The sequence below is a fragment of the Chlamydotis macqueenii genome, chromosome 4 (genome assembly GCF_036417535.1).
Source record: "Chlamydotis macqueenii isolate bChlMac1 chromosome 4, bChlMac1.mat, whole genome shotgun sequence".
NCBI lineage: Eukaryota > Metazoa > Chordata > Aves > Otidiformes > Otididae > Chlamydotis > Chlamydotis macqueenii.
In genome coordinates this window covers 64,751,918-64,779,730 of record NC_141559.1, presented here as the reverse complement: position 1 = coordinate 64,779,730, position 27,813 = coordinate 64,751,918, and the positions used below count along the sequence as shown (strand labels likewise).

General features: G+C 37.7%; 1 protein-coding gene across 1 annotated transcript; it reads right to left on the bottom strand.

Moving 5' to 3' along the window:
- Positions 1–1,407: 1,407 nt before the first annotated feature.
- SEPSECS (Sep (O-phosphoserine) tRNA:Sec (selenocysteine) tRNA synthase) lies at positions 1,408–27,516 on the bottom strand. The gene is made up of 11 exons (XM_086747547.1): positions 27,298–27,516; positions 25,804–25,958; positions 23,490–23,608; positions 23,242–23,400; positions 18,837–18,990; positions 14,753–14,855; positions 12,421–12,550; positions 12,201–12,292; positions 5,726–5,819; positions 4,990–5,080; positions 1,408–2,979 (listed from the first exon to the last, which is right to left on the bottom strand). The coding sequence occupies exons 1-11, from the start codon at positions 27,409–27,411 to the stop codon at positions 2,730–2,732; spliced, it is 1,461 nt and encodes a 486-aa protein (XP_086603673.1). The 5' UTR covers positions 27,412–27,516; the 3' UTR covers positions 1,408–2,729.
- Positions 27,517–27,813: the final 297 nt, after the last annotated feature.

The window sequence follows — 27,813 nt, the reverse complement described above, 5'->3', positions numbered from 1 at the left end:
CAGCCATGAAATCTCCCCATATCTGTTACACAAAGGAAATGAAAACTCTTCTCATGGGTGTATGTTACAATATTATTTCACTACTTCATTACAGATATTAGCAATCAGAGAACAAGTGATTTATACTCTTCCTTGAAAAATATTTTCTATCTTCTCAATCTCCTAAATAACCAGTTATTCTCCATTTACTTGAAAGTATATTGCCATTTGAATTACTTAAAATTCCATTATATTTATAATGCTATTATATAATGCTTCCATCTCTAAAATTTAAGTGAAGACATTTAAGGGGATAAAGCAAGCAAACAAAACTAAAAACTGGTCCGTCAGCTTACCAAAGTTAACACAAATATTTAGTTCAAGAGTTTATACTTGCGATGGGGCACATTTCTCAAAATATTTTAAATTTCCTGACTTCAGGTGGCATCGCTAAGATTTGTGAAGAGATGTAATGACACACAAATTAAAAATGTGGGTTTTTTTTTTTACAATTAAACTCATCATCTTAAATTTTTTTTTTTAAACTAAAGAAAAAGTGTAAAATGTCAAAATCAGAACAAACCACTTAATTATTTCCCTGGATATTTGTTTACAGATATTTGTTGAAATTTTCACCTTTGATTTCAAATGGGAAATATTTTTAAGACAGGAAAAACACTACCTGAGAAAGCAGTTCAATCTAAAGCAGAAGTGAGTGAATGATTTCCAGCAGACAATTTATTACGAGAACATAAAAGGCAGAGGTTTCTTCCTCTCAGAGAAGGCAACTGCTGTTTTCTTTATTCAGTTTCAGGATATTATTCATCAAATGCTTATTTTAGCTGCTACCACACACCTCCCTAAACGCTCGTAACAATACTTCTAATGTTAGTATTATGTGACTAGTCATCCAAATTAATAATTCACACTCATTTAGGCATAGAACAGCAGTATCAAAAACCAGGAAGAAAGGTATCACTAAGGCCTTGTGGTTTTCACTGTCTGCTCCAATATACTGAATACCAAGGGAGCGAGCTGCAGGGTTTTAACCCCCAAGCTTGCGGAAGAGCTTTACTGACTGGAAAAACTGAGGTATAGCATGCTCTCAATAAAAAAAAAAAAAGGGGGGGGGGGGGGGGAGAAAGAAATAAAAGAAATTTACATGTCCTTATAGCCACAAGGACTCAGTGGTCAAGTTCTATTACATTTCTCCTAGGATGTGTTTGTACAGCAAATAACAACTGTGACTGCAGTCCGGGGAGCAATACCTTCACAAATAATCAATCTCATGTGTAACTGCTGCAATAACAATGCCGAAGTCACAGTTCAATTTAAGGTTAAGATACAATGGACCTCACTAAGTGAGAGCAGCTTCATGATGATTAGCATACTATTAACTTCCACGTATCAATTCATTTGAACACGCTGGATAGACAGCCCTTTCACAGGCACCACTGTTTTTATTAAGCAATTTACAGAGGGCTCTAGAGGATACATGTCTCAGATCCCACCAAACAACGTAGCTGGAACGTTTCCTGACATTTAGAACTCTTTAATTGTAGCGTCCCTAGTATTACTACATTACAGACAGAGAATGTGGTTTTGAATATTAAAGTCATTTTGAATAGTAAAGACATAAAACCTACACACAATGTAGTAATTGCATTTAAGAATAATTAACTAAAAGTTTTGCAACTTATAACACTGTCACTCCAGTGACATGGAACCTTTTTTTCAGGAAGAGAGTCTGAATCTATTGTTTGCTTAATGAATTCAAATCAGCAACAGCACACAGCCACAGAAGCAACAGTGCCAATGGCAAGAGTCACTTCAGAAATGGAAGTCTATACATTTTAACAACAATGGACTAAAAATGCCAAAATACCCTCAGGTCTCACTGGCTCTTGAAAACTGCTGCATTAATCCCACAAGGCATTCTTCCTTTTCAGTGAGTCTCTGACCTGATCACCCTATCAAAGAAAAGATGAAACGGGAAAAAAAAAAGAAAAAAGAAGAAGGAAAAAAAAAGACAACCGTACCTCTCCACTCCAGAACTCCTTGCTTTCATTATTAAAATTCCTTTGGGTGGCTGAACTATGCAAATGTTTCCAAGAGCTGAGTACTGACAGGATATGAGGTATAGATAGATTCTTCTTTGCCATTGAGGGCTGCTTTCTTCTAGGCAGTTCCTGAGAGGTGGGAACACCTGAAAACACTACTATACCAATTCCATCATCTCCTCCTGCAGTTTTAACATCGTAGTTAGTTAGGGCTATTCTAACATATATATATTTGAAAATAAATGAAAAGTGGCACGTATGCTGATGAGAAACGAGATATTTTGAGAACAGTGAAACATTTCTTGCTGGATGGTCTACACCTAGGAAGGAATTAAAACACTGCCACAGAAAATCTTGTTAATCAAGAATACAAGAATAAGCATTCTGTGATTTGCTGAACACTGGTCCAAATAGTCACCCACAGACCGAAAGGCCAGCTCAAGGTCTTCAGGAATGTAAAGCTTTACTTTGGCAGATATTAAGTGCATATTTGTGCTGCAAAACACTTGTGTCTGGAAAGAGTATTACCCACTTTCTTTAAAGCTGAAATTCATCCAAGTTTTTGTTGTTCTTGTGGCTTTTGGATAAGGAATAAATTTTCTCTGCTGAAGATTCACAATGCTAACCCAATACAAACCTGACATACTCCAAACAAAAGCGTATCTTCCTGTGCTACTAAATCTGTGTCTTCTAATCTTCAAGTTGTTCTGTGACTGCATTAGAATTACTTATTCCATTTACACTTTTTTCTTTCTTTGCTTCTTTTCTAAAAGTCTTCAAACACTTGTCGAGTCTTTTCAGGAATACATCTACATCTTGCTTTGTAATTCCAATTGCTGAGGCAGCATTGAGGTAAGCACAGGGATAGTCATTTGCATGTGACATAAAACCTTTAAAAGTGTAGTTATTCACTGTTTGCACAGACCCACAGGGAACAACCCTGAAAGAGACACACAAAATTGTGATTCAGAGAAAGATGCTTTGGATATTTTATGTGATACCCTAATATGAACACACTTACACAAGTTCCTGCGCAGTGTAATATCTGCTAACTCTAAACAAATTAATGTAAGCAGGCTTAGATCAGGGATTCTCCAAGTCAAAGCCTAAGCATCGCTGTGAGTGACAGCGGCAGCACATCCTGAATTAGCTCCAGTCTGTGTGCATATGCAAATGTCCCTTCCTCTCTTCTGTTAAAGTATTAAAGTCTTCATTACTGGTATTTATGAGCTCCCCAGTGGGTGTGGAGGAAAGACAACTGCAACAAACTTTCCTATTCCATAACAAGCCATACCTATCTGACCTGCTCTGCCTCTGACCTGGGTCAGTTCACCCCTCCTTAGGCAACCTGGCGACTCTGAGCTCCCCAAGATGAACATATTGACAGCAGCCTTAGTACAGACATCTGCCTGGCATAGTGCACTGCAGTCCAAAATGTCTGGGTGCAAGTGATACAGAGGGCTCAGGATCCTGACTTCCTCCCATCCGTTCCTCTCTACTGCATCTCCCTTTTCCCTCATTCTATGATAACAACTTCATTTTCATTCCCTCCTTGTAGTGGACACTTTTTACCACCACTTTTACTTCCTCCTCATACTAAGAACCTCTACCTATTACACCTTATTTCTCAGCTCTTTCGGTACATACCCATTTTCTGATCAATCACAACCCTAATCCACATCCTTACTTGTTAAAGGAACAACTCGCCTTGTGGCTATAGTTGAAGCCTACACAAGCAGTTTACACCATTCAATTGATAAGAATTTACTACCTCCCTATAGACATTTCCTGGAATTCATAGAAGAAACTGCATTCACACAAATACCACTAGGATTAGCAGACTCTTCCTCTGTTCAAGTACTCAGACCACAAGCTATGCAAAAGCCTGTATGCTAGTGAAGCAGGGAGCTGCTATTCCTACCACTGACATTTGGCACAAGCATAACATTTAAAATCTGTTGAAATGCCAGATCGAACAGTGTATATACTAAAAAAGAAGCAACCGCTTACATAAAAAAAAAGGAAAAACCTGAAACTTTGTATCAGGCAAAGAATTGGAGAGTTCTAACTTTACAAAAATTGAACCTCTTGAATAATTTCAGACAAAGATGGCTGAATTTGCAGGACAAGCCAAGGTTAGGACAGGCAAATTAAAAAGAACATCTAACTACAGTACATATAGATTTACTGTCATTCACCTGTGCAGGAAGTGGAATAATCCAAGCTAATGAAGCATACCTTCTGATGTGGAAACATTCAGCTCTGCTACAAAAAAATGACATTAAGTCTATGGCAGAAGTTAGCATGGCAGCAGTAATATTCAGATTAAGGAATCCTGCCAAAACAAATTTTAAATCATTCTCTTCTTCTAAAAGGTTTAAACCAAAATCATTAAAAAATATTTGGCTTGTGTTTCCATGTAACAGTGTCTCTAAGAATAAATTAAACTCAGACTGGTTTAGGTTGTAGATTTTAAAATTTTTAATTTTTTTTAAAACACATTTAGTTCTGGAAAGCAGGATTTTCTTCCATATGACAAAAAGCTGTGTAAGGTATTAAAAGCTTATTCCCCTGACATTCAGCACAACCATATTTGTGCTGCAATAAACAAAACAAAGATCTTTCTTAAGTAGCTTACAACTTAACTATAAGATCAGGCAACAGCTGGAAACTAAACGAGACCAAGGGCTACTAGGGAATGATGACACTAAATTAAATGGGCATAGATTATCTATTTAGCTGACCAAAGCTAACAAAGAGTGCCTCGTTGCTAACTCAGGCAGGTAGACATTATTAGTAGATAACAGTGATGAAATACTTTCTGACTTGTTATTGTCAGAATGTAATCTGTAATCATGAGACATCTGGCACAAAACAAATATTATAGGATTTCATAAAATATATGCTAATACAACCTCCCCCAAATTTTTAAAATTCATAGCATCCTCACCTTGCTCCAGAAACTTGTCTTGTGAAAAGCATAGATCCAAGCTGGGTAACAGCAGCATCATTATTTTCATCTAGATTCTTCAGTGACATGGCTAAAGTAACAAAAGGTCAGGTTAAAACGACCATATAGCTTCTATTTCTCCAAAGAAAAGCCAAAGAGGACAAGCTGTTTTCCAACAATAAAAAGCTAGCCAAATATTTGTATTTAGATACAAAGAAAAAAGGAAATACAAATACTACATTTCATAATTTTAAACTTTCCCACAAGCTGTCATAGATTACTTCTTTGGTTAGACTGTATGTAAGGTAGAGATTCTGCACAAGGAGGTGATATTACTTTGGTGTTCAACAGAATTTTTGGTTATACAAAGTACCTTGAGTAGGAATTCCATAATCTCTTTTACAGCCCTATAAGATCATGCGTAAAGTAAATACATACAAATTTATTTTTAAATCTACTTACTTAAAAAGTATTACTACATGTTAACATCTTGTGTCGGCCTTGATTACAATGAACGAGTATGTTGTACAGGAGTAATTTTGTAAAAAAATAAAAGGGCTCAAGTCACTACTTTTATAGTAGGTTACCTTATTAGGTTCAATGGTTTCATTTCAGCCTAAGAACAATTTAATGGAGTGCAGTGAGCAATGTTTAATATATAGGAACTGTATGTGAAAGTGCATTATGAATGCACAGTACTTTAAATTTTTTTTTAAAGATAAAAAACAACAACTACCTAAAGAAATGGGATTATGTGGTGTGTCTAACAGTCTCTCATTGTGGATATCTGCCAGCTTCTTCAGCTCACTTGAAAGATAGGAAAACATCTCCTGAAAAAAAAATGCAATATTTTTGTTATTAGCTAGTACCTATTTCTGTTAAGTCTCCATTATACCCTACAGGCGCCCAGCTGATTCTCTTTTCACATGTACCAAGTAAGTGGACCAGACAATTCTCTGAAATCATTCTATAAAGGAACAGCTCCATTTCCTGATCACTGTTCTTCCCCCTCAAGCTGGTACAAAGCTCACTATCTGGTCTAATATATGTGCTTGTGATGTCTGTCATTCTCTCTGTGGTCCTGAAACCAAGGGAGGTAAACTCTTGAAAAGATTCCCACAGCATAGCAGGTCTTACCCCACCCCACCCCACTCCTGCAAGAGCTTCCCCCTACCCTGGTCCCCTGAGCCAGAGAATGAACTGTTACCATCACAGATGGCCATGTTAGGAAAAACTGCTCCTTACTTTGTTTCCTCTCTATTAACACATTGCTGAGTAAAAGCAGTGCATTTTGTTACCATGTATCACACAATCACAATTACCACTAGTGCATAGACTTCTTTTTCTGAATGAGAATGGCAATACAGTTTCTTAAGGACAAGGCTATGAGCACAAATTTGAATGCATTTTGTTTCACATAATACATACTCTCCTGAATACTCAGCTCTATTGTATAGCCAGTCCTCTTCCTGGGACCAGCCCCTCCTCTTCAAGCCTTCTAGAAGAATGGAGATATCTGAATTTCTGCTATCACTTCATTAGATTGCACCTTTACTGTGAAAGTGTCATAAAACTGAGATTCATAAACGTTTTGGATCAGATACAAGTCACACTGCACATAAAAGGCTGCTTCTCTTACTTCATCCCTATTTTATTTCCTCCCTCTTCCCCAGTAGTAATCTACGATAATGGCTCATGGTCTTCCTCAGTTTAGTATCTTCCTCTTCACATATCAGCTCAAAACACTTACGGATAGAGTGAGAATAAACACCATTCTTATTGTATCCTTTGGCTTCTTTTCCATCCTTTTAAATGCTTAATCTCTCATAAAAACTAGCAACAAGATACAGATATTGGGTAGTCATTTTAAAAGATACTGAACACCAGATTTCTCCTGTTTCTGGCCACAAAGATTGTGCTGCTCATCTGCTTCAATGTGACTGCCTGTTTAAGCATTCTCATCAATTTCAGGACCTGACAAGTGATTTTTCATTCTTTAAATAGAGTTGCTTCTTCTGTTTGAAGACCAGTATCCTGTTCTGACCTGTGCACTCTGACAGATACAAATTACAGCTCCTGATCAAAATTAAATTTTTGAGCAGAATCTCCCAGAGGTCTTAGGAAACTAAATAAGCTTTGTGGTAGCTAAGTTAGAACAATGTTAGAGCTGCTTTTCTCGAGCCACTTGCATAAACCCAGTCTCACTTCATGAGTGAGCAAATGAAGACAGCTCCTGACCCGTTCTTCCTAATACCATAGAATGAATTCAGCCAGAGAGGAAAAAGTACCATGTTACTGTCTAAAGGAATTAGGCTATTGATTCAACTATCAACAAGAGCATAAAGCTTCTGTAACACTTGGAACGACAAAAATTTTGGGAGGCATCTATGGTTAATTATCAGAACTTGAAATCTGTGAAAAAACATTCTTATTTTTCAGAGGCATTTGTAAATCAAGTGTTTTTACAGTTTCAATTCATCAGAGTTTATTTACAGTTCACTGGCAGAAGTTGAAAAACATTTATGTTTCAAATGTTCAGACACTTTTGCCTTCCTTCTGGTTTTTCACTGAATATAAACACATTACTCATTTGTTATTTGCTTTCCACAATGAGAGTCACCAATGTGTTAGCCAGTTTATTAGTGTTTTTTTTTAATTCAAAGCATAAATTAATTTGTACTCCCTCTGCTGGATATTTACTTCTACAACTGAAGTAAAGCATTACAGAAGTATATATAAATTGTGTCTGCTATGGAGATATTATTGGTGAAATTAGTACTGAGAAAAAACTGTACTGGAACAGAAACAAATTCCAAAGTAATTAATTTTTGGGTGTTGTACCTAGGGAATTCTCTGTTGCATCTCTTACAGTATTTATTAATGAAAGGACTGCAAGTTGGTATAACCAGTTACCTACTGTATAAATGTATTAAATTAAATTAAGATTAAATACCTAGGGTACTAGATGAGCCTTCACACACATTGGAATTTGTTAAAACAAGGGAGGATAGAAAGATGGCAAAAAAAGAAAAATCCAATTATATATTTTCATCAGTTTGACTGAAGCTACCTGAACACAAATTCAAAACTTATTTTTACGAACAACACTATTTTGCATCTTTCCATTAGAAGCCCTCTAGATATTTCATAGTTTCTGAAGTTAAGCAGTTTGTTGTAAAATAGATTAACAGCCTTTCAAAAAAAAAGGGAAAAAAACAATATTTTTGTGAGGTCAAATCTGTAACAAACCTCTATTATAAAATATTTCTGTTATGTGGAAAATTTATAAGCACCTTAAGCAATTATACACAAATGAGCTCTTACATAATTGATTTGCTGTGAAAGGCACTCAAGTTTTCTCCAATGAAGCTAACTACTATGCTAAAGTTTCACTGAACAACCCAAGCACTAAATGTCAGTGAAATTTCATTATTAAATTCACTCTTTCCCCTTAGAAACCTAACACAAAACCTCACCAGGCTAACCTATGTGAAAATGTCTTACACGACTTCTGTCTTTCTAGCACCTAAATCAATAAAATACTTCAAAAATATAAAGAACAAGTCAGCAATACTGTACATGCCAAATGACTCAATTATTTGGACAAAATGGCCTACTTCCACATACATATACAAAAATGTTTTCAAGAAGTTTTGTAACAATTAACTTAAAAATATTTGAATGATAGTGTATTTACATTATAAAACTATTTTTTAATAGAATCTACACTGATATAGGAGACTCTTCATTTGTTGCTCCATTGTGACAGGCACTGTTCTTCTTCCAAATGAAAATAACTAGAGGGAAAAAAAGTAAGGAAAAAACCAGTAACTCCAGAGAGAAAGCAGAAGATGGGGGCATACTAAATACACCATTAGTCCCATATCAGGTGACAGAGAGACAACTGATGAAGGCCAGAAAACTTTTTGTGTGTGGCTGAAACTATCCTAGCTGTTTCTAAGAACCCAGCTTGCTTACACTTCAAGTCTGTAACACTCTGCCTTCCTCCCTGTTTCGTCTGAAAATAACGAGTTGTCCTCAGAGAACAACCATATAGCTGTTTATGGCACGGAAGAAGACACTGCAGAAGAGTAATTTTACAACCTCTTTGTACTAGATACAGACTGCCAACTCTCATATGCTCTACCTGAGACTGATCTGGTCCCATCTTAAATTACTTTGCAGCAGCAGCTGTTTATAATGCAACCCTCATAGCTTCTCTTCTGCTTTGCATATTAGACTGACCAGCCGCATCTGATCTGTGATCTGCTCAGACCGGCTGGCACACTGCTTCATGCAGACAGAGAGGCTGCAGCGCTGAGCATGGAGACCTGTTAGTACCTGCCCCAGAAAGCCCCAGTAGAAGGCTTACTTTCTTGAAACGGAGCCTTCCATTTCAAGAAAGGAACTTTAAAATCATTCTATCATATAAAAGTGATCTAACAGAAACTGCCCAAGTAAATCTTGCCAACCTGATCTGATAACACTAATGCTGACAATCACCATACTCATATTTGTTTTTAAAAGGTCTTCCTTAACAACACCAATCAACACATTTTCTCTTCAGTACTTGCAAGACCCTGAGATCAGGCTCTTTGTGGGCCATACCTCTCTAATACATGCTTGGAGCACACAGGCCTCTCTGAAGTTTCCATTCATACTTGGCACTTGTTTAACTACACAACACTATTTAAGATAACGATTGCATTCAGTCAAACTATCTTGCCTCCAGCCAGTCTACAATTTCAATATGGTTCCACATATTTCACATGAGGAAAATCCTGCAATAATCCCATGTTTGATAAACTACAGTGTAGCAAACTGACTAGGAAAAAAAAAAAGAGTAACAAATGTCTGTCTTGTTGTAAGAATATTTGATTGTATACATTTTTAATATCCAACATTAAATGGCTTTCCTCTTATTATTAAATTCAATCATAAGCAGAGCAGCAATATAAACTCACATGGAGCTGCATAAATAATTTATTCCTATCAGAATAATTACATCAATGATAAACCATGAAATGTAAACCCAGTATTTTACTGAATTGTAAAAACCAAACAATTTCCTCCCACTCAGTGTGATTTTAAATATTTTAGATTCACACTCCATAAGGACATAAAAATGACTCTAGTTAATCACTCTTAGAAAGTATACAGACAGATGGATACAGATATAAAAAGCTCCATCATGTCCCAAGTAACTCAGCAATACATTTAAGAAAATCAGAATTATCTTGATTGTTAGATTGTTAAGGAAAGTCTAATGAGGAAATCAATCACTGCTGAAAACAAAATAACGCCATCACCTCTTCAATAATACCCATGTAATAGTTAGTTAAATGCATTAAATGGACCACATTGGAAAATAGCTAACAGGTATTAACCTGATATATAGGGTCCTGAATGTAAACCCGGAATGTAGTGTCCTTGCTCTCCATCAATTCTGAGGTGACAATTGAAGCCTACTGCTGACGGTATTACACAGTATTTGATAGAAGCGCCCTGGTTCAGACACACAAATACACATGAAAATAGAGAGTTTTGAGACCTGGCAATGCACAGTATGGGACACAACATAACCTGTACTGAGGAAATCCAAGGAGTTGCTTCAAAACCATGACCTTTACATAATATTATGAGTCCTTTAAAAGAAAAGATATTAACAAATTTGGCTTTGGACCAGCTGTCATTATCTGCATTACAAAAGGACCTAGAATCTGCTACTGAGATCAGAAAACCACTACATAAACATATGAAAAGGAATATTGAAAATACAGAAGAAGGGAGAAAACATTACTGTTCATGGTCTTCCATCCTTTCTCTGGAAACATCAAGGCTAAATACAGCTGTTGAAAACATTCCTTATTAAGCTTTCATATATGGTCAGATACTTGGACATTACGTGTGTCTTACTCTTGCTCTTCTGTCCTCAGATCCATTGCACTATTTTATTCCTTCATATCATAACATGCAGTCTCATACTCTTGGACAATTGCATATTGCATGACTGCCAGCTTCTCAGAAAATCCCACTCCATGTACATGTTCGTCTCCCTCATATAATCTCTTCCCTTCCTATATTAAACAGTTCGTTTGTGTAAAAGGAAAACTAGGCAGACTATTTCTTTTCTTGGTTTTGTGAGATTAATCTCTTCTCAGTAGTATTCTGGTCTTTTTGGCTTAAGCTCAAATAACCTGAAGTAACACCCATGTGAAAAGGCATAGGAGACAAAAAAAAAAAAAACTTGAAGTTTTTTATAGCTGATTTTTTGTGTGAGTAGGTGTAGCTGCACCGATATAGAAAGGAGTACTCAATGTCAAGCTATAAATAACTCCTGCTGGGAGCCTAACAGCTCTGCCTCTGCTTTCACAGAGCACAGGCAATAAACTATCACTATTACATTTTTACAATTCAGGAACAAACAGATTTAAGCAAAAAAAGGTTTCTATTTCTACAGGAAATCCAATAAAAGAAACATATTTATGCCATATATAATACTATGTTTATAGAGTATACTCACATTTGAAATAAAAAGACCTGAAGTTGTAAAAATATAATGCTTTATTCATTTTAGAATTCTACTTCCAAGAAAATTACATGACTCAAAATATACAGCTATTCATTAAGGCTTTTTAGAATTATTATTTACGACTTGGAAATAGCTCCCATTATGTATCTCCTACGAGTGTAAATCTAACATCAAAATCAGCTTTGCAGAAGACATGATAAATTCACCTGAGAGTTTTTTGGAGATGAGAGTGAAGCGGGGAAAATATACAACTCACTTTTAATGAAGACACAAACCATACAGGGCAATACATAAAACAGTTCAGAATAAAATTTTAGAAATTGTATTGCAATTGTGGCAAATAGTGGTAAAGTTCTGTGGGCAAAATTCTACTGTATTAGCCACATTTTACAATAACAAATAAGAATACTGTACAAGATCGTACAGGACCTCAGTTTAGCTTTCTGGTTTGGAAATAGCTTTCTGGTTTGGAAAACAACATGGAAATCATGCTTACTCATGAGCACCATTTGGCCAAGAATTAATTATATGATACTGCCTTTCCAGATTCAGAGCTATTTGCTCTGAAGAAATTCAATGGCTTTCTAGAGAGAAACTAGATTTACTACACAAAGCAATTTTGCAACAAGACTTTGTTAACAGCTGACTTCAGGAAAATGCTGCTTGCCAAAAAGCTTACCTTTCTCTCTTTCAGTAACTGTTTGTAGCCATTGGCACCTAGAGACAGAAGTGTAATGAGAACATCTAAAGAAGGAGACGCAGATGCTCTTCCTGAAAAAAAAAAAACCAAACAATATACAGATTAAATTGCCAAAAATAAATTTTATGTGAAAGAAAGATGATAATCAAGTTTTCTACAGTCATTTTGTATGGATGAAGTCAGTCCATGAACTACTTACCTGGATACATTTTGCTGATCTCCTGAATGAAGGACTCATCGAAGCCAGCAATGATAGCACCACCTACTGGAACCATAAAATTTTTGTCCAAGCTCTGAACAAAAGCATCTATTCTGCCTACTCGAGCACCCTTTATCAAAAAAGAACAACAACAAAAAAATCCATAGCATACATTAGAAAAAAGGAAATACGTGATAGCATCATAATTACACAGCAATGTAACTGAAATAAATATAATTCCTGAAACTCTCTGTGATGAAAAATTAAAAATAATACTATTACCTTTTCTTAGTATTGCTCACTATCATTACCATTGTCTGCTTACATAGTACCTTACAAATTCCTATATTGCTATGATTTAAAATATTGATTTTAGTTCCTGCAAGTCTAAGTTTAGCTTATTTTCCACAACAACCAAAAAGAAAACCCTTGGAATTTAATAGGTATTACACAGTTAAAACTGTACATCCCCAAACATTTCCCAGACTCTCACAGTAAAGGGCTACACATTAATGCTTAATTAGAAAAGAAGATTTTTCTTGACACATGTATAAATTTACATTAAAATAAGCGGTCTTTGACAGCACTCCTTCTTATAAGGCTCCTTGCAAAATCAAGATCCAGATTAACTTCCTAAAGCAGACTTCCCTATTTCTCAGAAAACAAAATGTTCTTACACCTAGCTACTCAGATAATCTTAAAGGAAAAAATGGAGATTCTGCAGTATTACTCAAATTCTTCAATTGGAGTAATATGCTACTGTGAACTGTACAATTAAAAAGTACACAGCATAGCAGAACCTGAAAAGTATATTAAAGAACACACATATTAAAGGATATTCAAATACACACATATTAAAGTACTACCTACTAAAACCAGGAAATACAGAGTTAATAGCTATGTCAAAAAGAGTGAAAAAAGTAGATCCAACGAAACCGCAGTTATTATTTCTATGTTTTAATAGCTTACTGCATGGGAGATGGGAAGAAGCACTCCAAGTTTGTCAGCTTTTTGACGGGAAGATGAATTCCAGCAGCTATCATTTGATTTAATTGACAGAAGACCACCAGAGGAAAAGTATGACAAATGAAACAATCTCAAAAGCTCTTTCCTGTGATACTCTTGCAAGTTCTGTTCACACTGTGCTCAGCATGTACATATTCCTAAGTATTCATTAATAACTACTCCCTCATAGAAAATACATTTTCTACCGCAGGAAATACAATTTTGTAAATAAATGTAGAACAAGCCAGAGCTCAAATGTATACATTTGCATAACCAAAGAACAAACAAATTTTAAAAATCCCAAACAACCTATCAAGAAATCAAGAAAAAGCACAGAAACCAACATAGTAACAGTTCTTCTTGTAGCTTTGTAGTCTGAAAAGATTATCATTAGGTACATTTCATGCAGTAAAACTCAGCAATTCCACAGCTCCCTTCATGTCAGAATTTCACTGAACTTATGCAAGTTAAATACAATAAACATGTACCAAATACATTACGAATAAAGTATATGCCATTTTCTATTTCACATATCACTTCAAGCTTTGTCAAATTCCTTCAGTCTCTCAAGATTTAGAAATGCCAACATGACGTTCCTGTCATAATTACATATCAAGTTGGTCTGTGCTCAGTTAATAACATAATGTCTTCTTAATTAGAAAAAAAAAATCACCAGCATATCTTGAGTTCATAATAGTTCCCTGTATTACTTTGACATGAGCAACAGAGAGAAAAGAGGAATACTGAAGAAACAGTGCACGTACATTGCAATGAGCAAAAATGCAAGAACTCTAAGTTTTGTGGCTGACTTTAGATATTAAGCAACCTCCTCTTCAAACTAAACAGTAGTAGAAATTAAACTTTTTTTGAATACAACATTGAACTCAACCCAAACAGTGACAACATCTAGAAAGTGTTGCTGTAGAGTCTTGTACCTTGAATTGAAAATCTGTAACTCACATTCTGTTGAAGGTTTAATCTCTATTCAAGTATGATCCATTATTTTATTTTTAGTCAACAAGTTCAGGAAATATTTTAAGAAAGCTTATTAAGGGCATTTTTCCATTATGGAAGACATTTGAACATAAACAAAACCTAAATAAATTTGGATTTATTACATAAAAAGTACATAATAGAAATAATAAATATTATTTTAAAGTTCAACTTCCCTCTGTTCCACTTTCTTAGAAAACTGTTCAAATATCAGACACGGAGCGGATTAGTCTCAAAGCAGTGAAACATTTGATAAAAGTTGCTAGCATTGTCTACAATCAGAGATTTACTTATACTCATTAAACAAATATTACTTGAAATACACAGCTCCTACCTGCTGGATAAGATGCATACATTTTGAAGACTGAACTCCATACGCATTGTTGACAATGTGAGGAATGTCATAATTAGCACAAATCACAGCCAGTTCCTCCAGTCTATGAGCATAAAATTGTAATTCAGAGAAGCACTGGTAACTGTAACTCATGTTACAAATCAGAGCATTAAAAGACCGGAAGGTCTAAAAGGAGGTCAGAATGAGAAAAGAAACTTTTTCGATTAGTGGTTTAAGATGGCACTTGTCACCTTAAGCTAAAAAGGTTAAGAAGAAAATTCTGTTAGTTTTACCCATACTACAAATTACTGAAATGGGCTGAAATTTTTGTATGCTGACAGTTTTGTCAGGAACACAGTAAATAGATCCCAAATCAATCTGCTTCAGATATAAGCATTTTTTAACACTCCTTTAATGATAACTAACAGAGTTTTAGCTATTCAAACTTTTTTTCTTCTAATACTCAACCTAAAAATGGCATAATGGAAGTTTCAAGATGGGTCTTGCGAATCAAAAGCATCATACAATAGTAAGTCTTTACATGCTTCTGTTTATTTCAAAGAACTAATATTTCAACCCTTTGGCTGAAATCTCACTTGTATATTTCAGATAAACTGATTAACAGAAAATATATTCTTCAAAGGAATAGAGAGCCCTAAAATGTCTGAATGTAGAAATCAACAAATTAAAACTCTGTTCAACTGTTTACTCAGAAATAAAGACAACTCTTCACTTGCCTTTAGAAATCCCCAAAACCACAGTGAGCTCAGCCTGGATTGATTTCTCAGTCAAACTAGGATTTACGTGGGTGCATAGGTCATTTTGGGTAAGGGCCCTCAGCATTTTACAAATACAAGTGCTTAGTACCCTTTCTTTAAGTACTCCAATCACGCTCTATTTTTTAAAAACCTCTTGATTTCCCCCAAACTTGTGAGTATATTTCAGAAATAAAATTTATTTGAAAAAAAAAAGTTAATGTACAATAATTAAAACGTTAGAATGAAGATAATATTATTTAAAAAAAAAATCAGGGAAATCTAAACCTTCAGTGCATTTTTACTCTATCTCCTTCTGTACAGCCTCTGACTGTAATTTACTGATATTCATATAAAACGTGACAGAGTATGAAAACACTTTCCAAGAGGTGACATTCCTTTGCATTCTATTTCTATTACATTGCCTAGTGTCATCTTATAATGCAAAATTCAGCTGCAAAACTCAGATTATATTTTCTAAACCTCATTTCTTAGGAAATCATCATAATCCTATTTTTGCTACTCCTAAAGAAATCACAAGTATTTAATGATTAGGAAACACCAGTAGTATAACGTACGTGTTGATCTTCTACAGTCAAAATATTTGGCAGGAGCTGCATGTCCAATAATTTTTCACATTTATCAACATCCTAAATCCTGAACTATGTAACATTAACAGAATTCTTCAGGAAACACAACACTACAGAGGGCAAAGTTTTTGACTTCTGATTTCTGATCTTAATCAGACCCATTCCTCACCTTCCATAGAGACTCAAAGGAAAGCAGTTCCCCTCTTACAGGCTTCTTTTCAAGCGCAGGTAGAGAATTTCACTGAACTGGAAACGGAGAGGGTGTACTGCTATGTACGTTTGCCTTTCTCACCTCCTGAGACTTAAAGGAGCAATCAGCTAGCTTCCACAAGTACTGAAAAGTCTCTTTACTTTTGCTGAAAATATTCTATCCAACAATTAGATCCATATTACAATACAGGATGAGAGTTTCAAAAGAATACGTGATTATGCACGGAAAGCAAACAATTATGCACACAACTTGTCTGCTTCCAAGGCTTAAAATGAACCATTAAAAGAGCTGCTAGTCATATTAGAAAAATAAAGCATTAATGTAAGTTTGGCTACTACTTGAGTTTTTAAAAGTCACAAGAAGGACTTACATTTTCCAGCTTAGTCTTTCTTTCTCTCCTGCTTGTGAAAGTTCATAAAAAAGACAGCTTTGCTCTTTCTTCTAATGTTAATGAAAGTAACAAGATACCGGGTTCTGCTAAACACATAAACTAACCGAAAAAAAGACACATTTTTCCCTTTAGTTCTCTTAAATATGGTAGTTTTAGAGACAACTCACAGCAGCAGCAGGTAAAAGACTGTCTGAGAACTGATGACTCTCAGAGGAAGGGGGTTTATACATGAGTGAATTATTCCCATAAAGTTAAATGATACTTCAAAGGAAAGCTATAGGTACACAAGAATAAAACTCTTACCCTGACCTTTTAACAATCAGAAGCCACTTAAAATTTTAAAACATCACCACCACAACTGCACAAAGCCTTACAAATGCAAGATATTTAAAAGCAGACATTTAAAATGGTACCCTCCAGAAATGCTATACAGGATTTTCCTTCCTGTAGGAAGATGAATGTTACAGCCTTCAATAGTTGACAGTATCCTTTAAATAGAAAGTGCGTTCAAATCCTCTTATATCTGTGGTATATCATAACACAGTGCCACTACCTAATAATTCATCTCTTAGTTGCAGAGGACAAAACAATCGCATGTCAAAAAGAGGAGGCAGATAAGGAAAAGATTCATTTACCCAAGCTATAAAACAGACCATTCAATTTTGATAGCTGTGATTTAAGTTAGCCAATAAATCTGCAAGTCAACTTCAAGCAATGTTCATAGTATTCTGACAGAATTATATGGTTTTAACTTCCCTCTAGCAACTGAGTTAACCTATGATAAATACTGGGGGTTTTTAAAGATAGGAAAACAGAGCAAAACATATCTTTACTTGCCATGTTTCAGAGTCAATAATGTTTCCTTCCTACACTTGCAAATATTCAACTGAATTTTCCAGATAACAAAGTAGTTAACAAAAAAGCATGTACTGCAGAGGAACTCTAAACACAAGTCTTTGCAATTTTGTGATAAATTAAAAACAATTAAAGTGGAACAGCTGAGATGCTACATTTAAAATCATGTAAAACCAGACATCTTACTAATATTTCTTACTTCAGAGTACTACATGCAAGCCCATAAAAATATATCTGTTCAATTGTAAAACCTACGGAATTTGCTTCTTGATACTTATTTTCATAAGCAAATAGAGAACGCAGGTTTTGTGAATAACAATGGTGCTTATTTTGGACGAATGACTCAATATAGGAAGTGCTTTACCCACTTCCACTCTAACATGTAATTTTCAGATTGAGAAGGTTTTCAAATATTTCATAAGCTACATGCTGAAATAATGTCTCAGATACTCTATTTCCCATCCATAATCATAACGTTCATCTAAGCTTCAGCTAGTGCTTGAATTACATCTTTGTAGCAACTATGAAGTTATGCATACAGACACATAATATTAGGAAAGAATGCAATGTATTTTAAGCTTCTTTTAATGGTGACTTAACAGCTGGAAATTACAAGAAGTAGCATGGTGCAATCAGGCAGCAAATGTTCAAACCAATATAAGTTACAGCAGGGTAAATCATATGTTACAGTCATACAGTATACCTGCCCTAGATGTTTCCAAGAGTTTCCTTATATCATTATATCTTAATTAGCCCTATAAACATCAGTATAATACAGGAAAGAGTAACTCAAGCAGAGACTTTATATGTAACTGTAGCTTTCTTTTTAAACTGTATTAACAGCATAGGAAAATTAATAATTGGCTAGAGGATAAGAGTAGAAAAGGCAACAGTAATATTAAAATGTGGCATTAGCTATGGAACTACATGGCCTGGATTATATTTCTATGAAAGTCTACTGTTACTACTTCTGTGAAAAGACAAGAAAACCACTGCCAAAGTGATACTCATTTCACCACAAGAGATCATCATTAACCTCAGTTATATGACAGAATGAAAACCTTCTGCATTATTCTCACTTTATTAATATACTTTTCTGAAAGTGGAACATTGTTTCAACTGCCACTTTCCTTAAGCAAGAGGATTAAAGTATCTTTACTAATTGTTGGCTGTAATTAAACAATTTTAGGAATATGGACATTCAAAACATTTAGGTTTGTTTTGTTTTGTTTTGTTTTTTTTTATGGTAACAAATAGCACGCTTCTTACAAAGACTACTTACCTATCAGGTACCCTTGGAGCAAAGCAAGATGTTGTAGAATGCACACAAAGAATACTTTCAGCACCAAGAGCCTTAATTTTAGCCTCCACTGCTTCGATGTCTGTCCGTAGCTCATCGCCTTCTAATACATTTTCTATCACCACAGGCTCAAAACCTGACCAAAAATAGCAAGACCTGAATGTAGATCATAAAATCTCTAATTGTGGGTTTTTAGTTCCAGTATAAATCTGAAAAACCTTCTTGCTCCTGTTGTTTCAACAAATTCTTTCAGACTTGGATTAAGAACACAGATACATAAACTGTTTTATTTTAAAATGTACACACAAATAAAAACTACAGTAACAACTTCCAACAATAACTTACCTTACATTCTTTGCACGCAACAGCAAATGGTTTGAAGACTGTTTTAAAACCAAATTCACCTTTTCCCTCCCAATTAAAAAGAATGTGTTTGAGTGGCATTCTTGTAAAATATTAGCATACTAAGACAGCCTCTCTAAAAAAAGATGTCGTTAGATGCAGCAATGCAATAATGATCATTATGAATTGGCTTTCATCATAACCCTCTACCTTATTCAACCCTTAAAAGATAAAAATGTTCACGTTTGACCCCATTTTGAACGTGAACTTTGTCGTATCATAAAATCCAAGCTATTTCCCAAGACTTTTATTTTACTTTTAAGTTTCCAGTTTTAGTTTGTATTTAAGATGAACAAAAGTTGAACCTCATCAGGTTGTTTCTCAAGGACACATATGAAAAATGCTTGAAAAAAAGGAAAGTATCTCCTTCTTCTAAACGCTGGAATGTTTCCAGTTTTGGAATGGGCTGTTCAGGATGGATGCTGAAAAAACAGAGAGGGTCCATCAGAGGCCTACCAAGACAGTTGCAGTATAGCACACACAGCTTAGAAAGAAAGGCTGTAGGAGCTAGACTTTTCAAGCCTGAAGAGACTAAGGAGAATATCTAGTTGCAGCCCTCAACCACCTGAAAGGGAATTACAAGGACAAGAGAGCTGAACTCTCCTTGGTAGAATATAATAAGAGGCAAAAGCAACAAATTTTGGCTTGAGAGGTTCAGAATAAACAGCAAGAAAAACTATTTTTCTAATTCAGAGGATAGCACAGCACTGGAACTGCTATCCAGAGAGGTTGTGGAAACCCCATCCTCAAAGATTTTCAAGACTGCGCTAGACAAAGGCATGGTAAACCCAACTTAATGCTTAAAGAGGGAAGTCTATCATGGCAGTTGCTCAAATTTCTAGCTTATAAATAAATAAATAAATCAGAAAGGGTTTGTTTATAGAATAAAACATTGGGAACTGTATATTTCCTTCCCCAAACAGGTATGGCATGGCAGCAACATCATGCTAGCTTAAGTGACTCTTACTTTCTTAAAAAACAGAGAGATGTTCAGTTTACTGAATGAAAGTAAAGGAGAAGGTGCTTCTCCCCCTTTGGCCTCGTGAGACCCCAGCAGTCCTGCATCCAGCTCTGGAGCCCCCAGCACAAAAAGAATATGGACCTGTTGGAGTGAGTCCAGAGGAGGGCCAGAAAGACAATCAGAGAGATGGAGCACCTCTCATATGAGCAGAGGCTGAGAGAGTTGGGGTTGTTCAGTTTGGAGAAGAGAGACCTTATAGTGATCTTCCAGGACCTAAAGGGAGCTTATAAGAAAGATAGGGAGAAACTCTTTAGCACGGCCCGTTGTGATAGAACAAGGGATAATGGTTGTAAACTAGAAGGAAGTAGATTCAGACTAGATGTAAGGAAGAAATTTTTTACAATGATGGCGCTGAAGCACTGGAACAGGTTGCCCAGAGAGGTGGCTGATGCCTGGAAAACATTCAAGGCCAGGTTGGACAGGGCTCTGAGAAACCTGATGTGGTTGGAGATGTCCCTGCTCCTTGCAGGCGTTGGACTAGATGACCTTTGAAGGTCCCTTCCAACCCAAATTATTCTATGAGAAGAGGAGGGGAAAAGCAAAAGTGTGATTTTCAAAGTAGTGTAATGTGGCAGCAGCAATGTGAATTTTTCCTACATGGGTCAACACCATGGCTTAACAGTGACATATAAGGCTCAAACTCTACAGAAGAACTTGGACTAGAATAATTTATTGACATTGTTATCCCTAGTCTGCTTTTCAGTTAGTGATGTAGAAGACAGAGATCGCATTTAATAGATAGTTGTTAGATGTCTGATACCTGCTTCTCTCTTATTTTTAGATGATAATTCTTTTAATTAATTATGTGATAGCTATCTTAACTATTCAAAAAAATTAACAGATCAGTTATATTTTCTCACAATCTTCTCCATTATAAACACAATTTCCTTAGCTTGATGTTCTAAATTGAGCATAATATTCTGAAAACCCTCCCGCTTTTCTTGTATACATGTTCTATTTGTTATGATCTGATTCCTTTTAAACACCTCTGCATCTCATCTGTACAGAATCCAGTTCCTGCTTCCAATTGTTTAGTTATTTTTATCTAATGAGTTTTCTATGCAAAAAAAAAAAAAAAGTGTCCTAGGAACTAGGACCAGAATCTATGCCACCACCTGCAGGTATGTGCACTGAGCTGGAAAATTATTGTCTCCCTTACTTGCCCTTTCCTTGATCCCATGCATCTGCTGCAGGAGGGGACAGCTTCAGCACAGTGATAGACTTCTACCCATAGCTTACTGTTGTGGTTTTGTTTAGTGAAGGGGGGCCTAAGGTGGTAGCTTCTGTAGGAAACTGCTAGAAGTCGCTCCCCTTTGTTCAGTGGACTCAGCCAAGCCTAGGGTGGACCCGCTGCTGGCCAAGGCCGAGCCGATTGGTAGCAGAATGTTCCATGATAACGCCTCTGCGATAACGTATTTAAGAAGGGGAAAACAGAAAAAAAAAAGAGAGAAGAGAAGATGTGAAGAAGCTGAGCGGGGACAGAGGTGCAGAGCGGGAGGTGCAGGCCTCATGGCCCTTGCAGGCCTCACCCTCTGGCCTCTCGCCAGGCGGCTGCCTGGGCCCAACTCGGCCTGGCCAGGCTGCAAGAAGTGGTGAGGAGATGAGATGGATGATGTGAAGAGATTCTGAGAGGCGTCTGCCTGCCTGTTGTGAAGAATTTTTCTTGTGAGAGAAACAGCTGCAGACGCCAAGGTCATTTCAGGAGGGGGAGGAGTAATGCGGCTCCTGGCAGAGATTCCCCTGCAGCCTGTGGTGACAACCATGGTGGAGCAGGTTGTCCCCCTGCAGCCCATGGAGGTCCACGGAGGGGCAGAATTTCCCCTGCAGCCCGTGAAGGACCCCACACCGGGGGAGGTGGATGCCTGAATGCAGCTGTGGCCCATGGAGGGCCCGCTGGGACAGCTGTTCTGGAGGGACTGCACCCTGTGGAAGAGATGATCCATACCAGAGCAGTTTCAGGAAGAACTGTGGCGTATGGGTGGGACTCCACAACAGAGCAGGGGAGGAATGTGAGGAGTTCTTCCCCCGACCATGAAGCAGCGGTGTAAAACAGCACATGATGAACTTGACCGCAACCTCCATTCCCTCCTCCCCCCCTGTGCCACTCGGAGGGGGAAAGGTAGTAGAGATAATGTTAAGCTTGGGAAGAGGGAGGGGTGGGGGGAGGTTATCTTGTTCTCTGTCTCATTATCCTGCTGTTTTTAGTAATAAATGAATAGTTTTCCCCAAGTTGAGTCTGTTTTGCTCGTAACAGTAACTTTAAGGATTTTCTTCCCATCCTTTTCTCAAACCTCGAGCCGTTTTTCTTATATTATCTCCCCCTATTCTCTCAGGGGGTGGGGGGAGTGAGAGAGAGACTGCGTAGTCTGGTCCCGATCAGGGCTGAACTACGACACTTACTTTCTTGGTAAACAAAGAATTCTATTTGAGAGAAATTAAGGTTTGAAGTAAGAAAGGCACTAAACTAATTTCATGAGTGATCTGGATGACATTGCAAGATTAAAACCAAATAGGGCAGCTAACACTTCCCATGTTCTAAAAGAAAAGAATGTGCAAATCAGACAGCTTGTCATCTTCTGATTACAATTCCTAGGACATATATACTTTTTGCATAAAACTAAGAGAGAAATTTGAACCATAAGCCTTAGTTTTACATAATTCTCAGGACAGCAAACTAGGCATCTAACCAAGAGTGAACTGTAACTTCCTTAGTATTGTGTTCTCTATTGACTACTTTATACACAACCGTACTTCAGCATAAGTCTACATTTTACAAGGCATTAAGGCAACTCATATGTGTGACTGCATGTTAGAAATCAGAAGTGTAGAAATAAAGCACTTAGAACTACTATGCATTAGGCCTTTTCTGAATCTTACTGCAAGCATATGAATTGATCACCCTTCCAGACAAAGTTTTACATCTGTTAGAAGAACACACTGCATTATCAACTAGCTCCTTCTTACCTGCAGTTATCATTGATTTAAAGCAAGATTTCTGGTCTATACGTGGCCAGATTATGTATTTTGCCGTTGGTCTCTTGTGTCGCAACGTTAAAAAACACAGAGTTAGGCTCATGCCAGTTGCCATAGGAACTACAAAGCAATTGGTCACTGTTCGGACACCTGCACATAAAAAGCAAGTCAGAAATCAATAAGAAGTTAAAAATTAACATGACCCCACAAACAGGAGATATTTGCAAATTTACACCTACCAGCCAGCTTTATAATATCCAGAACTACTGAATTAGTAAGTTTGTTCAAAAGGCTAGACCCTGCAGCTTTAGGCTGGACTGCAGAAATATCACCTGACCTTCCAATTCCATGGATCAACCTAAACAAAAAAGGTTGAAAACATACAGTAAGTTTTTCACATCCCAAAGCAATAATTCTTGCTGACTGAAGACAATTTAACTTGATAAACAATTGTGGAAAATGCTGTATCCAATGCAACATCAATATCTGCCATAGTGAGTTCTATTATAACAAACTATGTGTATTCATATGAAACTGTCATTTTTATTTTCTAACAGTAGATTAACAATGTTCCAGTAAGAAAGTAAAAACTTTGAGAAGACCCATAGTAGTAACACCTTTAGCACCTGGCAGGCTTCCTTTTAAGTGCACCACAGCAGTTCTTGATGTCTGTTGAATTAGCATTATAAATGCTGACATGTTCAGACACGAAACACCAAGGAAAATAAAAATCAGTTGCCTACAGTGTAGCATACCATAGGCACAGTGGTATTATACAGATACTCCGCTGACAAATGCTTCATCTCCACAGGGAAAAGAATATATACTGTGACAAAACATCCTGAAAGACAGTTAGGTTAATGTATCACTTTGCCCATCTTTTTCTACATCTTCACTTCATCCACCTCACTCTACTATTCAATATTATGTATCATGCAATACCATCTCTCTCTGCATTCTGTTTATAAATTATGGTTATAATTTGTGTTTATAAATGTTGGATATTATTTAGCACCTTTCAGGAGTGAAGCACCTTGAAATCATTTATAAAATACAAGCTTAGCAAACTAACCTCACCCATGGCTGAAATGCATCAGCTGCTCAAGTAAGCTGGTAACACTACTGATCTATTTATGACTTCAATTCTGTTTTTGACTTGGGAATAGAGTAAAATGCAGTCTGATGAGTGTATGGATTTCAGAACTTCTTGGAGCATAGCTTTACCGCTTAATTTTTTTTTCCTCCATTTCAAGCTATAGGTTGAAATGAACAATAGCTTGATAAGTAATTGAAACTTGCACATAATCTTCACTCCATCAAAAATATTTTCTTCCCTCATCCCTGCTGTAAGTTGGAACAAAAGACAGCTTGAGAATCATCTCCTGCTACCTCCACTACTCTCAAAGGTACCTGTAAAACTTACTGCAGAAATAAGCGGAGTGGAGGATGCCTCTACAACTTTCCTTGCTATTGCTGACGCTCATAGGTGAAGGTGAGATGCCAGGTGACAGAGCTGCATCAGATCAACAGTAGCTAAATGCCAGACCAGGCTCTCTCTGGCCAGAAATTGGGCATGCTTTCTCCAGTGCTGTCAGAAAGCAATCCTTCCTCAGATACTCTCCCCTGTGTGACCCTCTACCTCTCTCACCACACATATCCTAGACTAAAGAGCAGTACAGAAAAAAAAAGACAAACTGATGTATTAGTGGTTTTCTTCACGAATTTTTCATGGTACTGTAGGGCTTATGAAGGCCATTAAGTCTACATAATTCAACTTCCACATGGTAAAGCTCCCTAAATTTCTGGCCTCTAGTATGCTTTTGTGTTAATCTTTCAAGGCCAAGCATTCCAGGAAATATCACCTTGGTTCATTCCTGTTAGATAAAACATCACAGCAAGGTACTCAGCACACAACTCTATGCAAAAAAAAAAAAAGTATATTTTCACAAAGAAATTAACGCAGAGCCTCTAAAATTATAGCATCCAACACACCCTGACAAGTGTCAGAAGGGCCAAAAGCTATTAAAAGCTCTTCTTGTCTTTATAGATCTGCTTACTTCATAGAAAATCTATTACAGATGGAGTGAGTTTTCATGTGCATATCAACTGATCACATTATAAAGATATTAATGAATACAACAAACTACAAATAGCTGTTGACTAGGAATGTTCAATACTTTACAACTACCTTACACAGTAGTTTTTAATAATTTACAGGTAAAAAACCGGACAGTGCTAAAAAAAGGCAAGTAATGCATAGATTAGTTTAAAACAGGACGATCTCTGATTCCCTTGCACGCAGTCAACTCAGTATCTTAAGCTTTTACCACTTTAGCATACAGGACATAACCCTGACAAAACATTTTTGTTTCATTCAAGACTTTCCAATGAGTTATTAATTAAAATTCAATACAGAAAGTTATATCAATTCAATATTGCATTATATTGTTTTTCTCAAATGCTATCAAGGTCTCAGATAACAAGACATAATAAAATGTCATTTGGAAGCACTAATAATAAATGTGAATAATTTAAATTGCCAGTAATTTGTACCTGTAATGCCTTCGGGCAACAAGTCCTGATGCCACTCTTCCTTCTCTCTCACCCACACCACAGTTGCCCAGAAAGTTATTGCTATCCATTATAGCAAGTTCATGAAGAAACAGTTCAATGGTGCTCTCATCCCATCCATCTTCAGGACATTTTCCCTTAATAATAATAATATAAAGGTAACTACGGAACTTGGAAATGGAAAACAAACAAAAGTTTATGCAACTTGTTTGATTAATGTTACCCTTGTTTCCCATGCTGAACAGCAGTTTGTATTTTCATTATGCCGTTTTATATTATTTTATGTTATGAACTTGTATTCAGAGAAAAGTTAAACAATGACTTTTCCATATATTAAGTACAATTACACTAGCATATCCTGATATTAAAATAGTCAGGATATTTTTCACTTTCAAGTGTTCTTTAAGGTACACACAAAGCCAGCGCAGCACATACATGTTAATTAATCCCTATAAAACTATAGATTATTTGATGTATTCTCTAGACAAGAATCTACCACTGCAGGAGTTCAACGGAGAAAACTGGATGAAAGGGAGATAACTGGGTATTATAAAACCAAAAATATTATGAGCAGAAGGGAAATACGGTTTCACTTGTAACACATCTTCCTATCTGCCTATTTTCCTTTCTAGTTTTTATCTAATAGGTAAGGAAATCACTTACAGAACATAATGTATCAAAACCTGCAACCAGAGACATGCTCTTTCTTGTGCTCTTTACTGTGTCAAGAACCATGCTCATCTTTGCAAACTGCAGAAAAGACCCTCAGAGGAAAGGTACCCATAAACCATGAAGCATTACTACAGCAGCTCAAGAGTCCAGAGGCTTTTTTCAGACGTCCCCAAACCAGTAAAAGTAATTCAGTAAAACGGATTGATTTCTAAAGGGTGGTATGAAAGTTAAGTTTGAAACAGTGGATGATGTGACCAAGGATGTTCAAGAACTGAAACACTGAGAATTCATTGATAATTATTTCTGAACATTGGGGACAAAGAAATAAACTGCTTTGGCACCTTTTAAGTATCATTTTTTACCTCATGTAACAATATGTTAGTGTCTTACTGGTTTAAAAAGCGTCTTTAACTGTCTGCTGGGCCTTTCTCAGCAAATGCACAACCGAAGGCAATCGGTTTCTACTCCTAAACGCGGCCTTTCGCTTTGGGGCTTCGTACAGTCTCCGCCGCTACGCACAGCGCGCCGAGCTCGCCCGGGTCGTGCCCCTGCTCACCGGCTCCGGTGCGTTAACGGGGGTCGGTAAACCAGCGCGGGAGCTGCGGGGCCCGGCAGGCCCGCGCGCTCACGGAGCTGTGCGGGGACTCCCCGGCCGTGCCCGAGCCGGGCGGAGAACAGGCGGGGACGGCTCCCTCGCCGAGCCCACGCCGGAGGGGCGCTCAGCGCCGCTTGTCCCTCACTGCAGGGCCCCGGTGCCCGAAGGCCCGGCGCGGGCGGCCCGGCGGGGGGAGCGGCCGCGGTTACCTGCTCCAGCAGCGCCCGCAGGCGCAGCTCGTGCGCGCGGCGGCCCTGCGCCCCCTGGCGCACGTAGGCCGCCGTCACCAGCCGCTCGCTGGAGCCGAAGTTCTCTACGTTCATGGCCGAGGGACGGGCAGCGGCTGCCGCGACCGCGCGCTCGGGCTGCTGGCTCTGGCTCTGGCTCTGGCTCCTGCTCCCGCTGCCGCCACCGCTCCGCCTCAGCCCCGGCGCGGCGCTGCGTGCGGGACCGCCGAACGGCCCGACCGATCACTTCCCGCCGGAGAGGCGCAGAGGGGACGCAGTGCGCATGCGCCGCCGAGGGGGGCCGGGGTTCCTCCCCTCTCGGAGGTTGGGCCGCGGCCGCCGCAGCGGCGGCTCCGCTGCTGCGGACAGTGTCCGCCTGGGGCGATCCTCGCCCAGCGCAGCCGGCGGGAGGCCTCGGCCTCCGGGCGGCGCGCTGGGCCGCCCCCCGCGGGAGGTACAGGGGTTGTACGGGCCGGCGGCGGCCTTCGCTGGGAGCCG

What these genes read in the sequence shown, in the direction of transcription:
- SEPSECS (XM_086747547.1), bottom strand. Translation starts at nt 27,411, where the DNA reads ATGAACGTAGAGAACTTCGGCTCCAGCGAGCGGCTGGTGACGGCGGCC. An exon ending in GCTCCAAGGGTACCTGATAG is followed by an intron (nt 14,856 to 18,836) that starts GTAAGTAGTCTT and finishes TTATGCTCATAG; the next exon opens with ACTGGAGGAACTGGCTGTGA. An exon ending in ACATAATCCCATTTCTTTAG is followed by an intron (nt 5,081 to 5,725) that starts GTAGTTGTTGTT and finishes TTGTTACTTTAG; the next exon opens with CCATGTCACTGAAGAATCTA.